The 21,927-nt window shown below is 40.3% G+C and overlaps 1 protein-coding gene across 2 annotated transcripts in view; it reads right to left on the bottom strand.

Annotated features, from left to right (window-relative positions):
• The window catches only part of LOC121650065 (TSC22 domain family protein 1-like), a 34,530-nt gene extending 16,474 nt beyond the window's left edge, over positions 1-18,056 (bottom strand). Inside the window, exons 1-2 of one of the 2 annotated variants that reach the window (XM_042001352.1) lie at positions 17,811-18,056; positions 14,575-17,290 (exon numbers count right to left, since the gene is read on the bottom strand). In XM_042001352.1, coding sequence (XP_041857286.1) covers positions 14,575-17,290; positions 17,811-17,817 — 2,723 coding nt within the window. In that variant the 5' untranslated portion in view covers positions 17,818-18,056. Of the gene's footprint in view, positions 1-14,574 lie in introns of both variants that reach the window. The other variant, XM_042001353.1, reaches the window with a different exon arrangement.
• Positions 18,057-21,927: the final 3,871 nt, after the last annotated feature.

Below are 21,927 nucleotides of genomic sequence, written 5' to 3'. Positions count from 1 at the left end.
CAGTTCTTTCCTACAGCCAATCTGAAGACAGTATATGGTAAATGTGGTCCTATTACAGTTAAAAAGAGCATTCAGATAATCAAATAACGCACACTGCATGGAGTATAATGAGCCTGCTGTGTAGGCAGGTCACAGCTTGTCAACCAGCAGGGGGTAGTACAGCATTGTTTACAGAGCTGAGAAGTGTCTGCGGGGTATGGTTTTTCAGCAGCGCTACAGTGGCTGTGTCAACAGCAGCCAGGGGAAACTTGTTGGTTATGTTTAACTAAAAGATAAAAAAGTTTAAAAGTATTCATGACATGTTAATCTCTAGTCTGGAGACGTACGAGTTCAAGAAACTAATATATTCTCTCTATTATATATGCATAGCTGTATTAGGACACAAATACAGATTACAGTAAAATATCCATCTATCTGTCCATCTAAAATATACGTCATCAGAAGTGAATAGTATTTGGGAATATCAGTACAAGACAAGTGTCTTTATTTGACCTATAAAGAGAAGCACCTAGCTACACAGTAGAAAGAAAAAGATGTAAAAGAAATGCAACCCCCTCCCTCCAGCTGCCCATTCATTCAGGCCACCCAGCATAGAGAAGGGGATTAGTTCTCACAAAGCGTGAGTGAATGAATATGAAACCCTATGAGAAAAGACACACACTGGTTCAAACTTACATCATTGCAGCTGATAGATAATTAAAACATTTCTCTGCTGGCATTTGAAATTTTTCCTTTGATCAAAATATTTTTCTGAAATCTCTCGATTACAATGCCACAGATGTATTGGTGTTTCTGGCCACATGGTGGGTCAGCACTGGGCCTCCTGTGACTGCTCTGGGATGGGGGAGGAACTTAAAGCAGCACTGCTGCTCATAGAGAAGAGTTAGAATGATATGTGCTTTCACGTCAGTCTCCATAAGTCTCCAATAACGCTTAAGAAAGTTGCTAGATTTGTCGTCCCCCCTCTTTTTCAAAGAACATTTATGAACAAATTTTAAGAGTCGCCAGAGGGGTCTGAATATTCACTAAATATAGCAACAAAGTCAGGATGGACGAATCCACTTTTTTCACTTCTGATACCGATGCAGGTATCTGAAATTTGTATCAGCTGATACTGATAAGACACGATGCAAAAACCTCACTGAATTACCTAACAAATTATGTGTCACTGTGTGGAAAAGACAGATCTTTCTTTTGTGTAAAAATTTTTTCTTTTCTAATTTATAAAAACACAAAGATATAAACATACTGAATAACTTATTGAACAACTGTGCACCAATACAGCAATCTAAAATAATCTAAATATCTTAAATAAGCTTCACAAGCTTGGTCAAACATGTAAAAATATAACAAAACTTCTCCTGGTTCAGTCAGTGCAAGTAGGAGTATAACACCAAAAGAATAATAAAGTGCTGAAACTGGGGAAAAAATAGCTTGGCTACCTTGGTCAAAGATGTAAATATAAACAAGAACAAAACCTCTTCTAAATGGTTAAGTCAGTGCAATTAGGAATTCAAAATCCAACGTTAAATAAGTAATAAAGGAGCTGAAATTAAGAAGAAAAAAAGAAGATAGCTCCACTAGCTTGGTTAGTAGATATTCAAATATACAGAAATGACTTATTAACTTATTTTTATTATTGTTATTTACCTTATTTAAATGATGGCATGTCCTTTCTGACTCTACACGGTCGCACATTCACGATTCTCCTCGATGTTCAAAGACGTGTGCATGCACACGCAGGTGAGAATACTCCCACCAGCAGACAGGCAGAAAACATGTCGGAAAAAATGTGGCGTAAATATCATAAGGTTTCACAAATTTACCCTCCATCCCGCTGATAACTTGACGTACCGTAGTTTGATCATAGTTTTATTTAACGTTTACAGATATTCATCAATGTCTCTGCTCTGTCCTACTAATCTGTCGGAGATTTAAACTGCAACTGGATCTCTCAACCATGTGTTTTCCAAGGCCCAGCTCAGCTGCTGATTGATTGTTAATGTGTTTAATGTGATCATCTCACACCATTGATGGATGAACTCAACATGACAATAGTCCACATTAGCGCACACTAACTTATGAAGGTGGTAGTGCACCCCAAAATGTGTTTTGAGCTGTAAATAACATAGTATTACTTAATTGTGATGAAAACCACCACAGCTTTCCAGAGCCTGCCGGAGCTGTTGTCAGGTCAGCGTAGCAGCGCTAACGGTTCAGGACCACCTTGATCTTGTGTAGGTGAGGAGATTCAGGAGTGGAAAAGTGATCCAATATTCTTTGTAGGTTTTATCAACATCAAATTTAATTGAAATCAAATCTAAATAAGCTGTTTATTTTCATGAGTGACAATACCCAGCCCTAATATCAAATACAGACTGATAATTTGAAACTGAAGTTGGGTATGAAGATTCTGAAATACTTTGACTTATTTCAGGAAATTAGCGATGATACCCAGCCCTACTAAATAGATAGGATTGGACCCACTGTCAAGATACCTGATCTAGATTTTTGTTTAATCTTGGTACTAGTACCAATATCTGTTCAGTGCATCCCTATCAGTTAGTTGGCAAAAGTGAGCAGCAGTGGCGTGGGGTCTACTTCTGGTGTTTGACTTCAGAAGCAGGAGAAGTGTGCATGTCATTGGCAACACGTGGTCAATGACATGCACCGTTAACTGTCAGCTCTGCCATGTTTATCTAAATCCCACATAAATCAATGTTAAAGAAATGAAACTGCAGCTGCATTTAACAGAAATGTAACAAGTCATATGAAGCACATTGATGGCAAAAAGGCAGGAATCCTTACACCGACAGCGAAGTCATCCTTTGCATTCTCTGCACTGTGTGTGCGCGCGTGTGTGTGTGTGTGTGTGTGTGGAGCATTCCCTGAGCTGACTGGACAGTGTTCTGGCCACAGGAATGCCAGCCATGATTCAGCACATTGCCTGCATGTTCAGGGGGATGACAGCAGCAGCCCACTAAAGCCTAAAAATAAAAATGCGTGGCTGAAGATGCAACCTCAACTGACACCTTTTCACACTGTTATATTTTCCATTGGTAACATTCAAATGGCATGTCCTACTTGCTGTAAGGGCATTTACTGGCCAAAAAATATCATTGATGCTTCTCTAACCTTTTATGTTTTGGTGCTAATGCAAAGCTCCTGAAACACAAGATTAAATCTATACCAAGTACATTTATTATAGTGTGGCTCAATAACAGAGATCCCTTTACAACTAATCCTTTTACTAAACAAACCAGCTTGACCAATAATCCAATCTGATATTTCCATCATTTTTATTTAAAATATATTGCAGATAAAAGTTTAAAATTTATCTACTAGACAAATAGAAACATCCTAACAGAGTTTTTAAATTGAGTTGCTTAACCCAATATCTTAGAGCCAAAGTTTTAATCTCTCTTTTCCCATCTGGTTTATTAAAACTGTTATTGTCTGTAAATTCTATCAGATACTAAAACCAGAAACAAGATATTAGTGTCAAGGTTTTAAACTGGAGAAAGAAAAAAAAGAATCAGCATAATTTGACAATGTTCATTCAACTTCTTTGTTTTGTAAAAAGGAAAGATGACCAACACCACTGATAATGTAAAAATATAGCTTTGTAAATCTGCTTTTTGTTTCCAGTTGGAGTAGAAAGCAAAGATTTAATCACTCAGTTGTAAGGGAATAAATATGGAATTCATGTGAAAAACAAATACCTGCACAAGTATAAACATCTAAATTGGTTTGTAGTAAAAACGAGAATGCTTGGAGACCTTAATAAGCTGTTGCAACTGAAAAATTGGCAGGAAGCATGGCCAACATGGGATTAAAAGCCAAACATAAACCATCACAAACACATAAACAGACGAAGAGTGTACAGTGGGCTAAAGAAAAGCTGCCATAGACTGAAATTAATTACATAAATAATCATGACTGCACTGAGTAATGAAATAGAAACACTAAGATGACTGAAGAAAAACAAAGTTCTACAATCACTGATGATATGGGGATGATGGCAGGTAAAGGGCCAGGGGAGACGGCAGGCCTTTCCTCAATAGTAAATGCTCATGAGAACATTCAAATTTTAACACACTGCATTAATCAAGGCTGAGGTTAGTTTTTCAGGGTGACAATACATCAAGCCAGAGAGCAAAAACCATTTAAATTTTCCCACAGAGAAGATCAACTAGGGATGGGCATTTTAAGTGATTCTTGAAATCAACTAATCAGGCCAAAACATTGATTAGTTGATCAGAAATGAAAAATATTTTCTTCCAATAGGGAAATTGTAAAATACAAGTGAAATTTTTGTATGTCTGTGCACGCCAAAAACCCAAATAGATTTTTTTAAAATATATATTATATATAAGGTTGTTTATTTGTTATTATTGTGCAGTTCTATTGTTCTTGATAAAGTGTAACTCCACCCACTGCCAAATTTTGAAAAACGGCAGAAACTAAAAAGGCTGGGGTGGGACATCTGGGGCGTGGTGGGAGGGTGAATCAGAGGGCAGAGCATAGACTAAAGATGAACGAAGCCTCCGTGACATCACCCGTAGGTTTCTGAAGCGCTGAACTGAAGCTCATAGGGCGGTTCCCACTGTCGCCATCTTGGCAGGTGTTGTTATTCCCGGAAAATCCAAAAATGGGCAAAGAGGTGGAGCTGAGAGGGGGACTGTGAAGGTGGGGGTGGATGATTGACACCCATCAAACGCCAAGCTGCCTGTAGCTAAGAGCTAACCGAACTAACGGTAGCTAACCAGCTAACGGAGTTAGGGGGGCTAAAGCTAAGGCGGGCTGTTAGCCGGCTAAAAACCGTGGTTATGCTGCACTCTCCCTTCTTGCTACGGATATTGGATAGCTGTCAATCAAAAGGACACACTCCAGCAGGCTCACGAAAGCTGTGGCGACCTGCAAGAGGTTGTGGCAGCTGCCGAAGTGCTGCTGCAAGTTGCCGCTGCCACGATTTGAGCTGCTGTCTGTCGCCAGATGAGCATCGGCAGGTAAAGAATGAAGTCCGGTGTTACTTTTACACCCCTCTAAAGCACAAATCCTTCCCATTGCAGATTTTTTCTTAAAAGCTCTGTAAAAGTCTAAAAGTCTGAAACTAGTAAATCTACATCAAACAACAAGTTCACAACCTGCGTCAGTGGGTTTGGCTTTTTGCCGGCAAAGTGAAGACCTGGCATTTTTTGTATCTGGAGGGAGGGTGCTGTGAGGTTTTTAAAATTTTCATGACGTAGAGGAGCACCAAGTTTAACTCTACGTCACAAAAAACAAAACCTGGTTTTACCCAATAGGGGGCGGTTTAAAATGACTAATTTTAATAACAGTATAGTTGGTTTTCATCACAATGAAATAATACTATGTTAACAGCTTAAAAACACATTTTAGGGTGCACTAACCCTTTATGTAGGAAGATGAGAAAGTGGGTCAGGAAGAGACACTGGTATTGAACCCAGGCTGGCTGCTTTAAGATTCTGCAGACTGGAGCATTCAGCAACAACAAAACCAAACAAAACCATCTGGTTTTGTCCTCCTGAAGCGCAACATTTTTGTGATAGTTTGGCAACCTGTTATCATGCTCCCTCTCTGTAGCTCACTTTTAAAGGGGCCATGCCGCTCCTTTAACACAGTGCTGTAAACAGGTCCAAATGTCTACAAAATTAAATGTAACTCTCGACTATTGACCAGTCGATTAGTCGTGTATATTCCTAATATCAACTCCATTATCTGTTCTTGGAAGCATGAATAGGTCCAGCAGCTAATTACAGCCCTTCGGTTGGTTTATGCCACTTTCTTTCGAAAAAAAAGGTTCCATCTGGACATATATGTTCATCCAAATGCATACAGTTTTATTTTTAATGTCATCCATAGATACATAGGAAGTAAACAGTGGTTTGCCAGTGAATCTCTTGGGGACCCATCAAGATAGGGTTCTTTAGGTATGTTGAAATGGGGCAGGCAACAACTGAAAACAGTCAAAGAGTGATGAAAATTCTCCAAAATAAGTATAGTAATGATAAATAAAAAAAGAGCAATTAATTCTGTTTATAATGTGAAAGTACAACAGCACCAGAATAACAGCAGGAGCTTCATCAAGCTTAGACTAGTATGTCAGCGTGCGTGAATCTATGTCTTTGAGCATAAAAAAAAAGTGCGCTCAGGTTTGGGAGGCAATTTTCTCAAAGATGAAAGGCAGCTAAATACAATCCATTAACATCCATTACAGACCATTAGTTTTCCCACAGCACTCTTAAGTGAAACAATCCTGTTTATTGATGGAAAAATAAGCAATCAGCAAGAAGGGGGCGGGCACAAACAAGATCAATGCTCAAAGCACACAAACAGGCACACAAAAACGCAGCAAAGACTAGGCGGAGACATGCAACTCAGTAGTTTTGTATTATTGTCTATTACACCATCATAAAAAAAATAACATCAGTCTCTTTATTATCTGTCACTGATGCCTTCACCACTTGGGAAGAAAAACGAAAAAGAAGAAGAGTAAAAATTCAGTGGTGTGTGGTGAGACCTCCCTCCCACTCGCGCTCCCTCTCTCACACACAGCATGTTGCTGCTCTGCTGTGTTCTGGTGCTCTCTGGCTTGGTCTGTGTGGTTAAAATGGGGGAGGTGTCAGCAGCATAACAAATAACAATTGCTGTTTACTTTTAGTGAAGCATTTTGGTTATGGACAAACCAGGGCACTATATAAAACAGCCATGACTTAATGTTACAACAACGTCGGTGCATTTGTTCTTAAAAAGAAGCACGATTGTACAAATTTTTTCACTCTGAGCATGTCAAAATAAAATATCCACGATGCTTGCTAGAACCTTAAAAACAGTCCTTTGTTAAAGCAAGAAATTCAACTTTCTTGCCTCACTATTTTTGGATGACCAAGTTTTGTTTTCAGTTAATTCATTGGCCTAAACTTAAGGAAGCATACTGTATTCACTTGGAGAAAATAAAATAAAATCAAACTAAACAAAATACGGTTGTGTTTTTACGACATAATGAGCGTCGCTTGTCGGCATTAACTAATCCTTACTGAATGATAAATTCAGCTTGTCTCAATACAAGCTCTGTAAACTGGAAAGTAAACGGTTAAATTGATCTTGACCAATAGGAACACTTCTAAGGTTCTAAGGGCTTCTAATAGTATTTTCCAAACCTCCTGAGTCCTGAGTGTAGCACACATTCACTGTAACAGTTTGGATCAGCTTAATTTACAACATTCAACTCAGTCCAGACTTGCACTCACTTTTCAGAAAGATCTTGTACTGATGATGGGAAAACCAGATGACTGGCAACTCCTGCAGGATTTAGATGTTTCCCTGCTGCAGTGCACCTGGTTCAAATAAAATCGTTCGCCAGCTGCTTGTTTTCTGGTTCTGCACAAGTCCGTTAATGATTCACTCGTTTGAATCAGCAGGGAAACATCCGATACCTGCACCGGTCTTTGAGGACCGGAGCTGCTGAGCCCTGACGTAAAGTCTTGGCGGTACTTCGCGACGCCATTTAAACAGTGATTTAATCAACAAAAAAATGTTGCTCTAAACAAAAAGCCATTCCTGCTTTGTTTTTATGCATGGTCGTACTGGAAATGGCTTTTTTCCCAACCAAACAACGGATTACTGTGTGTCATGCTCCACCCTTTTGGGTCGGATCTGTTAGAGTGGTACCCCAACGCAAGTCCCAAAACAGTAGGCCGGCTCACTTGGGATTTTAGGGTACCCTTCCCAGTTTTCGCATGTAGAAACAAAAAAAATGAGTCCTGCACTGCTGGTGGAAACAGAGCATAAATGTCTCCCATGTCATCATGTAGCCCTAATGCAGTGACCAACCGATCCTGGAGAAACATGGCTACATCCACCCGACACAACTGGGTTTTCCGCCGGAACGACAGTGAAGTCCTCAGGCGTTTGTGCAAAGTCAACTGAATGAAACTCAACAACTTGGATAAAACATAAGCGTCTTTTGTTTAGAAGTAGTCTGTTAATAATGTTGGCAAGCATTGCATATTATCTTGTAAAAAGAGGGCTTTTTTTATCTTGTTAATTCAGAAAAACAGACTTTTTTTGGGAGGGAAATTATCTTGTGAAGTCAGAAAAAGTACACTTCTGTAAAAACTTTTAAAATGTACATCAAATTCTACTAAAAGTTGCAATATTCCACATGTTAATCCAAAAGAGTTAAGAATTACAGATGTTTTGCTTGTCTAGCATTACTGATGGAATATGATTGGCTTATACACGTTTACAATGTAATGACCATATGAGCCAGCAAACAACAGGAAGTTTATACCTTTGAACTGTAATTTATTGTTTTTTATTTTGTGTTATGACAAAGTCAAATGTTAAATTTAGGCATTTACAGTGTGTATACTGACATATGTTTATAATAAAGGAGTGAGTCAGTGACAATCTTTAATCTTCCAAAGGGTGTGTCATTGCTACTAAAAACAAAATAATAAATGACCTCAATACTCTTAAAACAAATAAAAAACAGAGGGATAATCTTACTGCCATGCCTGAGTTGCAAAAGCTTACATGGATTAGATTTCAGCACAGAACAAACTAACCCCCGAAAACACAAACCAAGATGAGGCCATTGTTTAGAATTTTTCCTTTTTATCTCAGATCTGCTTTAAAATTACAGACGGCAACATGTGGAAACCAGGTGTGTCAGAGGCCACGGTTTCATCATGTCCAAGTCGATACGTATACAAAACCACCCGCAGAGCAGCCACAGATGAAGAAAACAATAATTCAATAGGGTGATTATCACAACTGGAAAGCTGAGCCACTGTGCTCAGTCTGGTTCCATCTGGTCCAGGCTGCCGATCCTCAATGGTCTAAACCAGAGTCAGTAGACCTGACTAAGTTGGGTTGGGTCAGCTTGGGTCACTTCCGCAGTGTGTTGTGAATTTTGGGGATCTCGTTGATCTCCACACAATGAGCAGCAGACCCAGGTCACATCGGCTCCCTGCACTGCCAGGGGGAAGATTACATTCTAAACAGCCAGCAGCAGAGATAGCCATCACGCACCAGCCAGTCCACATTCCCCTGAGCTTTCACACATTGAAACACACACAAACACACATACTTGGACTATGGTCACACCAACAATAGCTTTGCATTTAAATAAAAAAAAAAAAAAAAAGCCTGCTTTTTCAAAGAGATCGCCATTTTTACACAATGGTGGCATCAGCTAAAGACATTTTTTGTTTTTTAACAGTCAGAGCAATGTCGCATCACATACAGTAGAACTGAAACATAAGAAGAAAGACACATTTAATAATCCACTGGAATAGGTGCTGGACCAAATAATCAACAAGGAAATGGTCTGTACAGAAAAAAGCTCTTGCACAGGATCTTATATGCTGCCATGCATTTCAAGCAACAAACCGGCCTGCAGACCATCACATTAAATCAGTATAAACTTGCACAAATAAATGCTTATAAATACAGGAGGAAGATGGCAAAAAAATGCCAGAAAAACACTTTTACATGTAATTCACCTCAGAGACTCAACACACAGAACTGGATCAAAGCCATATGTAAGGAATTTGTTGATATTGATTTCTAAAGGAACCCTACTGCTCCGATACAAAAAGAAATGTTTAGCTGTTACAAAACATTATGCAACTTATATCAGGATCAAAACTTCTTTTGCATGTGCCTTTGGTCATTTTCTCTATAAATGTCAAGACTGCATAAGGCCAGAAACATAAAGAGCACTAAAAAGGAGTGTATAATACTGATTCTGTATGCATTACTGAACTTTGAATTAACTCGGCAGACATATTTGGTGCTTCCACTTGCACCATTCATCTTCAGCTTCAGTGCATATTGAAGACTGTTTTGCTCACTACACTGAGTTCATATAAAGTGATGTCTTTATTTAAGCTGCCACTATTACACTCAGCTTGCCTGCATCACCTCCTGTAACTTAAACATTTTCCAGTGAACACAGATTTGCAAAGCAATGCTGTAATTTTTTTATTTTTTTTTTTAACCTTTATTTAACCAGGAAAGTCCCATTGAGACTCGAAAGGTCTCTACTATCTACTCTACTACTATATCATCCCACAGACCTGGGATCAGCGAACCATGCTGTTAAAATTGACATATTATACAGTATAATGTGGAATGGAGCATAATAATATTGACATTTTCATCTCTGACTTATTTTAATTTCATCATATGTTACCTTGACATGGTGAGGTCAACCCAGCCAGAACAACAGCTGCTGTTCTTTATTTAATGGCAACCTGGAAAATACTGCTTGTATATTTTTCTAACACATGCTTTAAAATGACATTTTCATCAAATTTAGAAAAGGGACTTTACATCCCAACATTTTGCATCATTAGCAGAGAGCTCAGTGTTCAGCTCAGGCTTCCAGTGTAGCCATTGGATATATAACAAAAACCAGAAAGATTCCATCAAAAATGCCGTGATCGTGATCACATGACGCCAACAAGTTTGTTAGGGGTGGTTGGGAATTTGGAAATGCAAACTATGTTAGAAAGAATTAATGCTAGGTAAACATCCTTTACCTGGGGAGCTTAACTAAGGGTTAGTTTCAGTTTTGGATAGCTGTACCTGAGATTTTCCATCTGTGCATGTGAAAAAGACCAATACTTAAATTAAATTTGGATATTCTACATCTCTGCCTCAACCATCAAAATAATTATCCATCAGTGATATTTCATATACTAATTACTCTGAAGGCAAGATTATAAAACATTGGGCACTGGCTAGAAAAACCTGGAAACAAGAACAAGAGCAAACCGCCTGCACATTCATCAAGAAAATATTCATATTTCCTCCAGTAAATTAGGACAAACTAGAGTCCTACAATGTATGATTGCTTTGTTTTCTCTTCTACATAACTGAAGTTGCTATATTTTTCTTGCTGATAAAAGACTTAAAATGAATAAGATCAAATTTGACATTTCACAATACCTGACCAACCCAAAGTAATACAGAGTAAAATATGAACCAAAACGTGAAAATTAGTGCCTCCATCTTCAGCTTGGTCATATCAATCCAAGCAAGGCAAGTAATGCTCCTTGAAATGTCAACTTATGTCAACAAAGGTTCATAAGATTGGTGTTAAATTTCAAAACAAGAACAAAAATGCAGAGCATACACACATTCACAAAATACACAAAACACATTCATATATAGAAGACAGAGGGATTTATGAGGTAACCTAGAGAGAAAACTTGTTCAACCACCTGGTCGCATACTAATTATATGATGAATGTTTTGTACTTTATTCAGTATAACCCTTTGGCCAATAAACCTCGGCAGTCAATCATCAGCAGCCTGCCTGCCTACACACACACACACACACACACACTGACTACCCACTCATCTTGAACTCATCCGGTTAATGACTTGTCAGCACTTTTAGATCATATGCACAACTGACACCCTCCTTCATACAAATGCTCTTTGACACAAAAAAACAGATGAAATGACTCTACAGAGACCCTGTTATGATGCTGTGCCTTAAAACAGCTGCACACCACGGCCCTGTTTACACCACAACGCTGAAACAGTAAAACGCAAAAGTTTTGTTGCGTTCTGGACTCTCATTTACACAGTAACAGAGTTTTGGGTGGATAAAACCTAAAGACTTGACAAAGGCCTCTTGGGTGAAATTTCCTCACTGAGAAAGTCCCGTCAGTGTAAACGTAAAATGAAATCTTTAGGCGACAGCGACGTCTTCCACGTCATCTTGAACCTGCGCACTCAGACCCTGCTTAAACCGCGAAAAGCACAAAAACAATGGCGGACCCCCGTGTCATGTTTGTGTCGCTACATCTTTTTAATTTACTTGGTCTGTGGAAGCAAAGCCTGTTTCTGGTAGAATATTGATGCCATCAGTGAAAACGTAGAGGTTACATGTGCCAGACAACTAGCGGCTGGCACGTTAACGCTTCTGTTGTTGTGTTGCTTCTGGTCCTCTTTGCATTTTCTCCTGCTTGGACATAGTTTTCAACCCGCTGTTAATTTTTTTTATTTGGTCCAAAAACGCAAAGGAAAAATATTTGCATTTTGTGTGGAAACACTGTCTGTAAACAGGGCCTATGTTGTTCTTCTATAGGTCAGTCTATACTGCTTTTCATTGGTGTAGCTGTGGTCTTAACTATAGGACACATCATGCATATGAAGCTTATTTAACCAGATTTGCTACTTTGTTTGAATTCCACAAGTTATATTTACCCTCACTTTGCTTACTTCTGCCCTGCTCAGGTCCATTTTAGTTTTTAAAACAACAGATCCGGTGCACCATAAATCTACAAGTCATTCCAAACTACATTCCCATTGGCTAAGGAGACGCCGGGTGGAGCAGTCACGCTGCTGGATGACAGTTCCAAACATTTCTGACACACATTCTGGCCTCTCCGCAATAAATACACAAAGGAAAATCTCCTACATCTTTACAACACTTTCATAAAAGGGTGTCTAAAAATGTGCAGTAATAGAATAATTTATTGTCTTGCAGACATTAAAGAGGGGGCAGTGGAGACAGTCAAATAGGCAGCGTGAAACTTTAACAATGAAACTGCTAGTGTAGGTGAAATCCTTTGAAAGACATAAGTAAATGTTATCATTACAGAATCAGTTTTTAAAAAGAGATCTTTAAATGGGGACGTTTTAAATCCTAATGTGCCCCAAACTACCCCTAATGAACTACAGTGCTTTCCTTTCAACTTTAGCAACTTCAGAAAAGTTTCAGTGATTCAACTGAGTTCAATCAGCACCTTAGACTTCAGTCAGAAAGTCCACAAAAAATAAATAAATAAAATTAATTCTAAAATTGATCTCTGATAAAATAACTTTGCATCACTGCCCAAGCTCCATCAGAACTTTACAATATCTTTTAAAGCAATGGGAACTCTGCACCATAATTCATTATTTACAATGAATATCAGTTAAATATCTTTTATAAATTTATACCAACATGAATAAAAAAAACAAGTCTGGATTGATTAGGTCAATGGAAAACACCATCTATCTAGAGTGTTGATTTATGAGTAACTAAAGCCTCGTCACTGAGGAGCAGCCTAACATCAGTGAGTCAAAATCAGTCAAATCCACTGTACATAATTGAAGTTTGTTTATATTGAGCCCCTATTTGCTTAAGAAAACAAAACCATAAAAAAAGAAACAGATTTTTACGTTACTCTGGGTGAGTCATCTAGCAAAATATTGCACAATATTGCCTGTGTTGAAGAGTTTACTATTTTAAGTACCATTTTACTTACATACAGGCTGTGAGTGTGCTTGGAGGAGACTGTGTTGTCATCTTGGTTTGCAATAGTTTCTGTTCATGAAAGTTTACCAATAAAAAACAAAAAGCAATAAGAAGTTACAGGCTTTACCGGCCAATGTCATCTACCACCATTACACTTGTAGCTAGTAAACCTGACAGAACTGAATTTTGAGCAGTATACGCAGAGACAACTTTCCCATTTATCACACTGGCTTTAGTTTGACCCACATGCTGCTGATCAAAGACAATAATCCACCTGACCCCACACAGATTCCACATTCCTGAGTTAAACATCATGTGATAATAAATGCCATCCTTCACTATCCATCTGACCCAGGAAAACAAACCCAAACAAAACTACCATCATTACGTCCGTGTTACATTCTATATTCTGAGTGATTGGTTATCATAAATTGGGTTTTTAAAACATCATAAATAATAAGGATAAGAACTAAGAAAATACACATTTCAGAAGTTGGGAACAAGGCTTAGGAGTGAGTGAATTGTGAGCAATTTCCTGCTTCTGCAAGGCGATTAAAATTCCTGCCTAACCGCAAAAATTAGTTCTTAAAACTCACTGGCAGGACATTCCAACGGATTTTCACTTTGCAGGAGAAAAGAGGTCTTCATGAAAATCAATAGCCTGTTAATGTGAAAAACAGCCATGCACTTTACTTTTCATGTCCCCTAAACTAACATCTCTTTGTCATTTGTTCATTCAAAAGGCAGGGAGAGCATTTGTTCGCCTTGCTTTGATGTAGACAATAAGAAAATATAACATTTCCTTCAACTGAATAACACAATTTCACTTCATTCTATCACTAATCAAATAATGCCACAACAGCCTCCTGCTTTTTAACAATGTGCTGAGAGGGCAAGACAAACTGTGCACCCAGTACAAATTGTGCCCTGTAAGGTGGACAGCTGAGAAAGAAGCAAGCAGGTGGCTAAGTAAAATGTTGAATCACTGCAGACACTTGATAAAGACGAGAGACATAACATCCAGCGTCTCAACCAGAGTCTTGTGCTGTGCTCCATTGACAGAGGACAGACAGTATGTGGCAGCTTGGACACTGTCAGCTGGTTATGTACAGAAACAACTTCTTCTCTTACAGCTGTCACGACAACCAGTGGATTTGAGCTTAAACACCCACATAAAAGAGCACCTGTCTGGATTCAACTCTAATTTTGGGCCAGTGAAGACGACTACAACCAATTATATAAATACAAATAAAATAGTAATAGAAGTAAAGCAATAAAAAGTTTCTTACCCATCCTCCTCTCCATCTACAGGTTTCAGACCAACTGGTGCAGTTAAGGCACTGGCGGTGGTTGCACTGCCCTCAGTTTCTTGACCCTGGCCAGTATTAGATCCAGATCCAGTCTCACCCACAGACAGCTTGGGCAGCCCCAGCAATGCAGACTGATGCTGGAGAAGCAGCCGCTGGGCATCCTGCAGCTGTGTGGTAGTGAAGCTGGGCAGACTAGCGTAGAGGGCACTGGCCTGGGCAGCATGAGCGAGGGCCTGGGCACTGCTGTGGTCCTGGGTCAAGCTGACAGATGAAGGATGGCTGTGAGGAACACCCTGCGGGGGCATCCGAACACTGTTAACAGAATTGTGGGCTTGGGGCTGGGCCTGATGATCACTCTGGAGGTTGGGAGGAGGCACACTTTGTGCAGATGCTTGGCTGTGATGGACCGTGGTGGGCGGCTGGCTGCTCAGGGCTGGATTCTGGATTTGTGTTGGGAGTGACTGTGGCTTCTGCTGCTGACAATCAAGATGGCTTGGGTGGTTCTGAGGCTGCTGGCCAAGACCTGCTACACCAACATGAGAAGGCATGCTAGAGGTAGTGGCCTGAAGAGAGGGGGGCTGTGTGTGAATGAGACCCTGTGATTGCTGAGGACCTCCCATCATCTGGCAAGCTCCATTTGCTGGCCCAGAAGGTGCTGAGCCAGCTTGGCTGGAAAGAGGTTGGGAAGCAACAGCCTGGGGGACACCTTGCTGTGGCTGGGTATACTCCGGTGGCCTCATTGACACTGGGGCTGTTGACTGGGTGGCTGCTGATTGCTGTGCAAGAGTGGCATAGCCTAATTTCTGTGGCTGAACACTCACTAAGCCCTGTGAGGAGACTTGGGGTTGATTAGCAACTGCCTGGGCATAAGTGAGCTGGGCCACAGCAGGTGTGGGGAGACCAATAGTGGTCTGGTGACCAGGTATGGGTGTAGGCTGATGAATGTTTGTGGGAGCTGAGGGGGCTACATTAGTCTTCACATGTGGATGGGTGATATCCTGGCTGTGAATGTGAGATTGGGTTTGAGCCATGTTTAAGCCACTGGGAAGGATTCCTTGATAGCCCTGAGGAGGGGAGGCGTAATCCTGGGGTTGCTGGGGCACTGGGGGTCCACTGGTCTCTCCACTGCCTGTATTCTCAATGAAATGGCTCAAACTACTACTCACAGAACTACCACTTGTGTTTTCTCTTTCCAAGGCCCCAGCAAAGTTCTCAGAAGCAAACTGACGTGCGCCGAGAGACCCAGCATCAGAGGCAGAAGTACTGGGCGCAGGGGCTGGGGCCTCTTTGTCATAGAATTCAGTGCATGTCCATCTGCCCTTCTTAAAGGGCTCAGAGCTAGAGTCCAACTTCACCACCCTAAAGCGAGAGCTCGTAGTAGCCACCGCAGGAGCTGGAGTTGGAGCAGGCATGGCAGGAGCAGATGATACAGGAGCTGAGGCCACAGCTGTTGCAGAAGTGCTCGCAGACTGCATCACAGCTGATCCAACTCTTCCTTGGATCCCGCTGGAGACCCCCATGCCTCCGGAGGCACTGGCGACAGCAGCAGCAGTTGTACTAGTCATGGTGAAACTGGAGTTGATGTTTTGGTGTTGCTGGATCATGCTGACATTAGTGGTGGGCATACGGTTACCTCCGGCTGGAACAGCACAACTTCCACTCCCCCCACTGCTGCTTATCGCATTAAGAGGGAAGCCACCACTGCTACTGCTAGCACTCGTGCTGATTCCCCCTCTCACAGGCACATTGGCAGAGCTCAACATATTCACATTACTAACACTGCTGGTCTGGGGATTAACTATGCTAACTGTAGTGGCCGTAGCAGAACTGTGCATTCCAGGGACAGATCCTGGGGCCACAATCCCCACAGGCTGAGAACCAATACTTGGAGGGACAGCATGCGAAACATTCTCTTGAGGGCCCCCCACATCAGAAGGCATTTTCTGGGTTAGACTAGGTAAAGCTCCAGAAGTGAGGGTAGATGGGGTGCTGCCAGGCCCAGAGGAGATAGGATAGCTCTGGACATGGTTAGGATGATGAGGATGTTGATGGTGTACAGTCCCGTTTACCATGGCACCACCATGGTGTTGTGCCTGGGTCAGAGTATTAGGGTGTGAAGGCTGATTAGGAGAGACAGCTCCAGGGGTCTCTGCCTCATGGAAATTATTCAATGTCTCCTCTGAAGAGCTTCTCTCTGCTCCAACTGCATCATTAGCTCGGGAGAGGGACGCATCCAGGATTTCAGAAGAAGATAGATCCTCTGTGTGGGACTCATCTAAGTCATCATAACTTTCTGTGTCCTCTGCAATACTGTTATTGGTACTAACTGATATTTGTGCTGGAGTCACACTGGTGATCTGGAAACCACTCTTCTTTTTTATCTGAGCCCCAGTTGGCTGTGTGGGCTGGGGCTGGGAATGCAGATTCAGGGTGTGGGGAGGAGGATGATGTGGACCAGGAGAGGAAGAACCAGCAGGAGGCTGAATCAACAGGGAGGGCTGATAATCATCGGCTGAAACGTGGCTGTTACTGATCACCGGGTTTGTCGGTGTTGACAGCATGGAGCCGCTCCCGCTGCTTGTATTGCTCCCCCTTCTGTGAAAGACAGCCGGATGCGCCATCTTTCTAACACTGCCAGAGTCTCCTGCAGGGTCCGGATGATGCATTTCGAGGGAATCCGGGCGGTAGTTGGTCTCTGACAGTATGCAATGAGATTGCAGTTCGTTAACGGCGCCGTTTTGCCAAAACTACGGTGAACAGACAACCAAATTGAAAATAAATATCAAAACAAATTATAGTTTTTTGTTCTCGAGTATCAGGAAAAGCTGTGCCAATATTTACAGCATCTCATGCACGATTCAATGTTTTCCTGTGAGAGCGAGGCAACAGAAGCTAGTGGCCGCTTGCTCAGCAGCTAACGAGCTAACGTCAGCTGATGCCAGTTGAACTTCGTCGGTTAACTATCCGTCTATGCCTTTGTTAAACATAAGTTAACATTTTGTGTGTTTTGTAACGATATGCTGTATAGCAATAAACACACGTACTAAAAGCAAAACAGCCGCTGAGTATATTAGCGTTATGTTAACTACTAGCCTGACAGAAGAGTAACGCCAGATAGCTAGCTGCCAGTCTCCATCACCGGCTAGCTATAGACTGTAGTGAGTCGTTTTAACTGCTGTATTTACTCAAATCAATCAAAATTTAAACAAAGCAACCTTTCATCCAGCACAGTGTCACGTGGAAGAGGGAACGACCACTTAATAGCGGAACAAACAGGTTAAATCCATTCCACTGAATCCTCGTTTTGGTCTTGGTTTTGCTGTATCACTGGTCCTCTCCAGCGGTAGCGTCGTTCAGTATATAGCTTCCTTCACGGCTGCTGTGGCTCAATGCTGTGACGGGACTGAAGGGGAGGGGTACTCCGTAATATGGCGACCGCGCATGGTCTCTGCTGCCAGACATAAAGCAGTCTGGGTGAGGCGGCGACCGACGAGCTCGATATCAACATAAACGAAGTTTGCCGGAAAGTGCCGAGTGAAGGCGCTGCCTTTATAACCAATTTAAATGCGCCACAGTGGATTAAGTTTAATATCGAAGTAAAGCAAACCCGAATGTATAAAATAAAACAGGCTTTGTTTGATTGTTTTTACAAATAAATAGATAAATCATTTTAATTAATGAATAGTTGGTGCATTCTTACATAGATTTGGATAAAATTAATTAGACAAATTAGCTGAGTAGTAAACAGTTTGATTGTTATCGGTTTTACATTCTTATACTTATTTATCTACTCTTAAATAAAATAATTGCAAAAACAACTGATAAAGTAACTTATTATTATTATTATTATTATTATTATTATTATTTTCTATTTATTACTGATGTAACTGGAATAATAAAATACAAAATTTATTTAGCAAAAAAAAGTCAATTTCGTGTTCTTTGATTTCAAAGGAATAAGAAAACTGACACACAGATTAATATAAATTTGCTAACTGAATTGTGAAAAGCTACATCTTATACACTCCAACATAATATGTTGGAGTATATATTGCATATTATGCAATAATCTGGAGTTACATATATATCCCCAAAGACCATGTAAAACAGTCCAACAGTTGCCCAATGAAAAAGAGAGAAAAAGAATCATAGCAGTGTAAACATTTGTTGTGGATTGAGCAAAACACCATCACAACAGTGTTTGTGAAACAAAGGCAGACAGAGAGCTGCTAGATCCCTCTGCAGACACAGGTGCTAACCACACTGAAGGATTATTCTACACACAGGTACTGTTTGGGGCCTCTGTCTCTCCCCCTGTGTGTCAGAGAGAGGCTGACAGAAATGTACACATTTGTTGGTTGAACATGTTGCCACTGCAGGTCAATGAACTCCAGTGTTGAACTAGTCAAACATGTCCATTTTCTGTGTTCTGGTCTGTTCTTTTCATCACTGGATATTTATATCCAGTTGTGATTTTAGTCTCTTTCAGTTAATATCTTCTCTACTCTTCTCTAGTTTTCTCCCCTACTCTCCTAAGTGACTCATACATTCAGTGGAGGTTATCAGAAGGGCTTAGATGAAAATAGGCTCACAGATACAAAGATTTAGCCCAAAAGATCATACTTCGCTTTCAGTTTATTTGTAAACCTTGGGTGTAATGTATATTAAAGATGTGGGCCCACACAACTTTGTAGTTGAAACATTGATATTTGGTTAGTTTTGGTGGGTATGAAGATTTAAGTTGAATTTTCAGTTAAATGTAAAAACTGTACATTTCTGTGATATAAGAGAGGCAGGCATGGAAATGTAAGAAGCAGTGAGAGAAGAGGTGTTACTGATAAAGAGGAAGTAGAGAGCAGTGGTTTGTGATGCTGGTGCAACAGGAGAAGATGGAACATCAGGCAAGCAGACAAGCTATGTCCATAGTTGCAAATGATAGAGGACAGGAGACAGCAGGAGCCTGTTGCAGTCTAAGTGTCTGGTGCTGTCAGCAGCTTTAAATCACAAACAAATAAAAGCCCTATATTTAAATAACCATCCCCAATTTATACACTACATTCATTGTCATTCACATAAAAACATCCATTTTCCACTGAAGGACTTTGCAAAGTTTGATTTGCTGGCTCATCCTGTTATCCTGATATGTGGTTAGCAAAACACTGAAATCCAAATTGTTGTGTTGCAATTCAAAAGTTAGTAACAACAACCAGAAATTTTTAGTTTTACTGGTCATAATGGCTACAACTTTTACAAAACCGAAAAAAATTGACTTCAAACTGGTGTAGTGATACTGGTGATCCATGCGTGACTAGAAAGATGTTTCAGTCCTCCTCCTCCAGTGATCTGTTTGAGATGGAGCCTGGGGGTCCACTCAGATTTAAGAAGTGGTCAGTGCCACCCTGGCCACCCCTCTAGCTCTGCCCCTGCATGGTGATGCTGTATTTAGCACTGTTACCTCACAGCATAAAGGTTCCTGGTCAAGCCTCAGTGTTTCTGTGTGGAGTTTGCATGATGCAGGTGTGAACGTGAAAGCTTGTTTGTCTCTCTGTGTACACTTTCACATATAAAAACATCTGCAAAGCAGGTTTGACTAAACAACAACAAAATAAAATCTTTTACTTTTGAGTGTAAATCGAAATTGAAATATTAAGTTGGACACACTTAATAGTAGCTAATAAGTCTATTCAGACAGTTAACAGACAGTATTGCACATAACATTACTATTACAAAATGCATTTCTTTTACGGTTTGTTGAATGTTTAAAAAGAAAAAATAACTTAAAGAATATTTAGGTATTTTGTATTTATAAAGATGACACATCTCCTTCCTGAAATTTTCTTAAAAGAGTTCCCAGATTGTAAGAAGCTTGGTTCAGCTCATTGGACACAGTGTCCTGAACTTATTTCTCCTGTGAACAAGAAACTATATTATTTATCCCCTTTGTGGAGAAAGGAAATGATACTGATAGACTCTCGGGAAAATACTTTTTGATGACAGGTTTGTTTGTTATAATGCTGGGGAAAGTCAAACAATGGTTTTGAAATCACAGAAAGTCAGTCAGGGACTCATCTAGAAACGTTTGAGCCGGAGGAAAGACCAGAAACGACCCAAGCTCTAAAAGTTGGGAGATGAGAGATGGGAGAAAATGTTCCACTCAGTTTGGTCTTGAGAATCCAACAGATACAAGACAACAGACTAGACAAGCCAAGCTTTGGACTGATAGATCTTTTCATTCTGAGTAAACCTTTCAGCCTTAACTCATCTTACCATGCTTCTTTCATGTAAAGAGAAAGGACTATGAGAGATAAACTGTGAGATTACTTCCTCATCCATTAAGGTGATTATGGGTTTTGTTATTTAGCCATCATGCCTGGTAACATTTATAATTTTATAAATTCAAAAAGTTACTAGGATAGGATTAGGATAAGGCACAAATCTCCTCAAATATCAAATAATGTCCATTTAGCATGCTGTAAAAGATCTGTTCTGACATGTATGTTGGTGCCTAAATGGACAAACACCAACATAATCCAACAGCTGTTTGATCAGCTGAAGCCCACAACAAAGTGATGCTGTGTTGCAGAATTTTATTTTATTTTATTTTATTTTATTTTATTGTTTTATTTATATATTTTATTCTATTTTTTTTTTTAAAGCTACTTTACTTGCATACTTAATTGTGGCACCAAACCATGGCTCATGTGACTCCAACATGACGACATATACTTTTTCCTCCTCCACATTTTGCTGACAGCCATTATTATCAGTTATGTTGCAAATTAAGCTTTAATTTTATTCACACTGTTTTTTTCCCTGGCTATTTAGGGTGAGTGAAACCTGTTCAGTACAAAACCGAATCACTACCTTTGATCAGGAAGTAGATTTTGAGGAATATCCAGTCTCATATCGGGACAATTGCTCATTTGCACTGTGGTGCACATTTCTACTGTATCGAATGAGGATTAAAATAATACAACGCTCAGCTGTGTGTGGCTATAACTTTTTATAGGCCTCTGCAGCAGGACATGAAGGTTATTTGTTCTGAGGAAAGAGGTTTTTCAGAGCAAAGGGATGACACTGGTGAAAACAATCTAAAATTCTTAAAACAACAGCAGCTTTGGCCACAGAGAGCAGTGGGTCATGTCCAGTGATGCGGAGCAGCATGTCTGTGTCTCTGTCTGGGTCTTGTATTCACTGAACTTCGGATGGAGGCCAGAATTTATCCCAGCTTTAATTTTCTAGACCACTCCCCCTCTGCAAGCATCAGAAAATAACAGCATTTGTGCCTAACCTGATGTGTAAATATCCACATCCAACATTACATTCATAGGG

This window comes from Melanotaenia boesemani, chromosome 12 (genome assembly GCF_017639745.1).
Source record: "Melanotaenia boesemani isolate fMelBoe1 chromosome 12, fMelBoe1.pri, whole genome shotgun sequence".
NCBI lineage: Eukaryota > Metazoa > Chordata > Actinopteri > Atheriniformes > Melanotaeniidae > Melanotaenia > Melanotaenia boesemani.
This window is presented reverse-complemented; position numbering and strand designations above follow the sequence as displayed.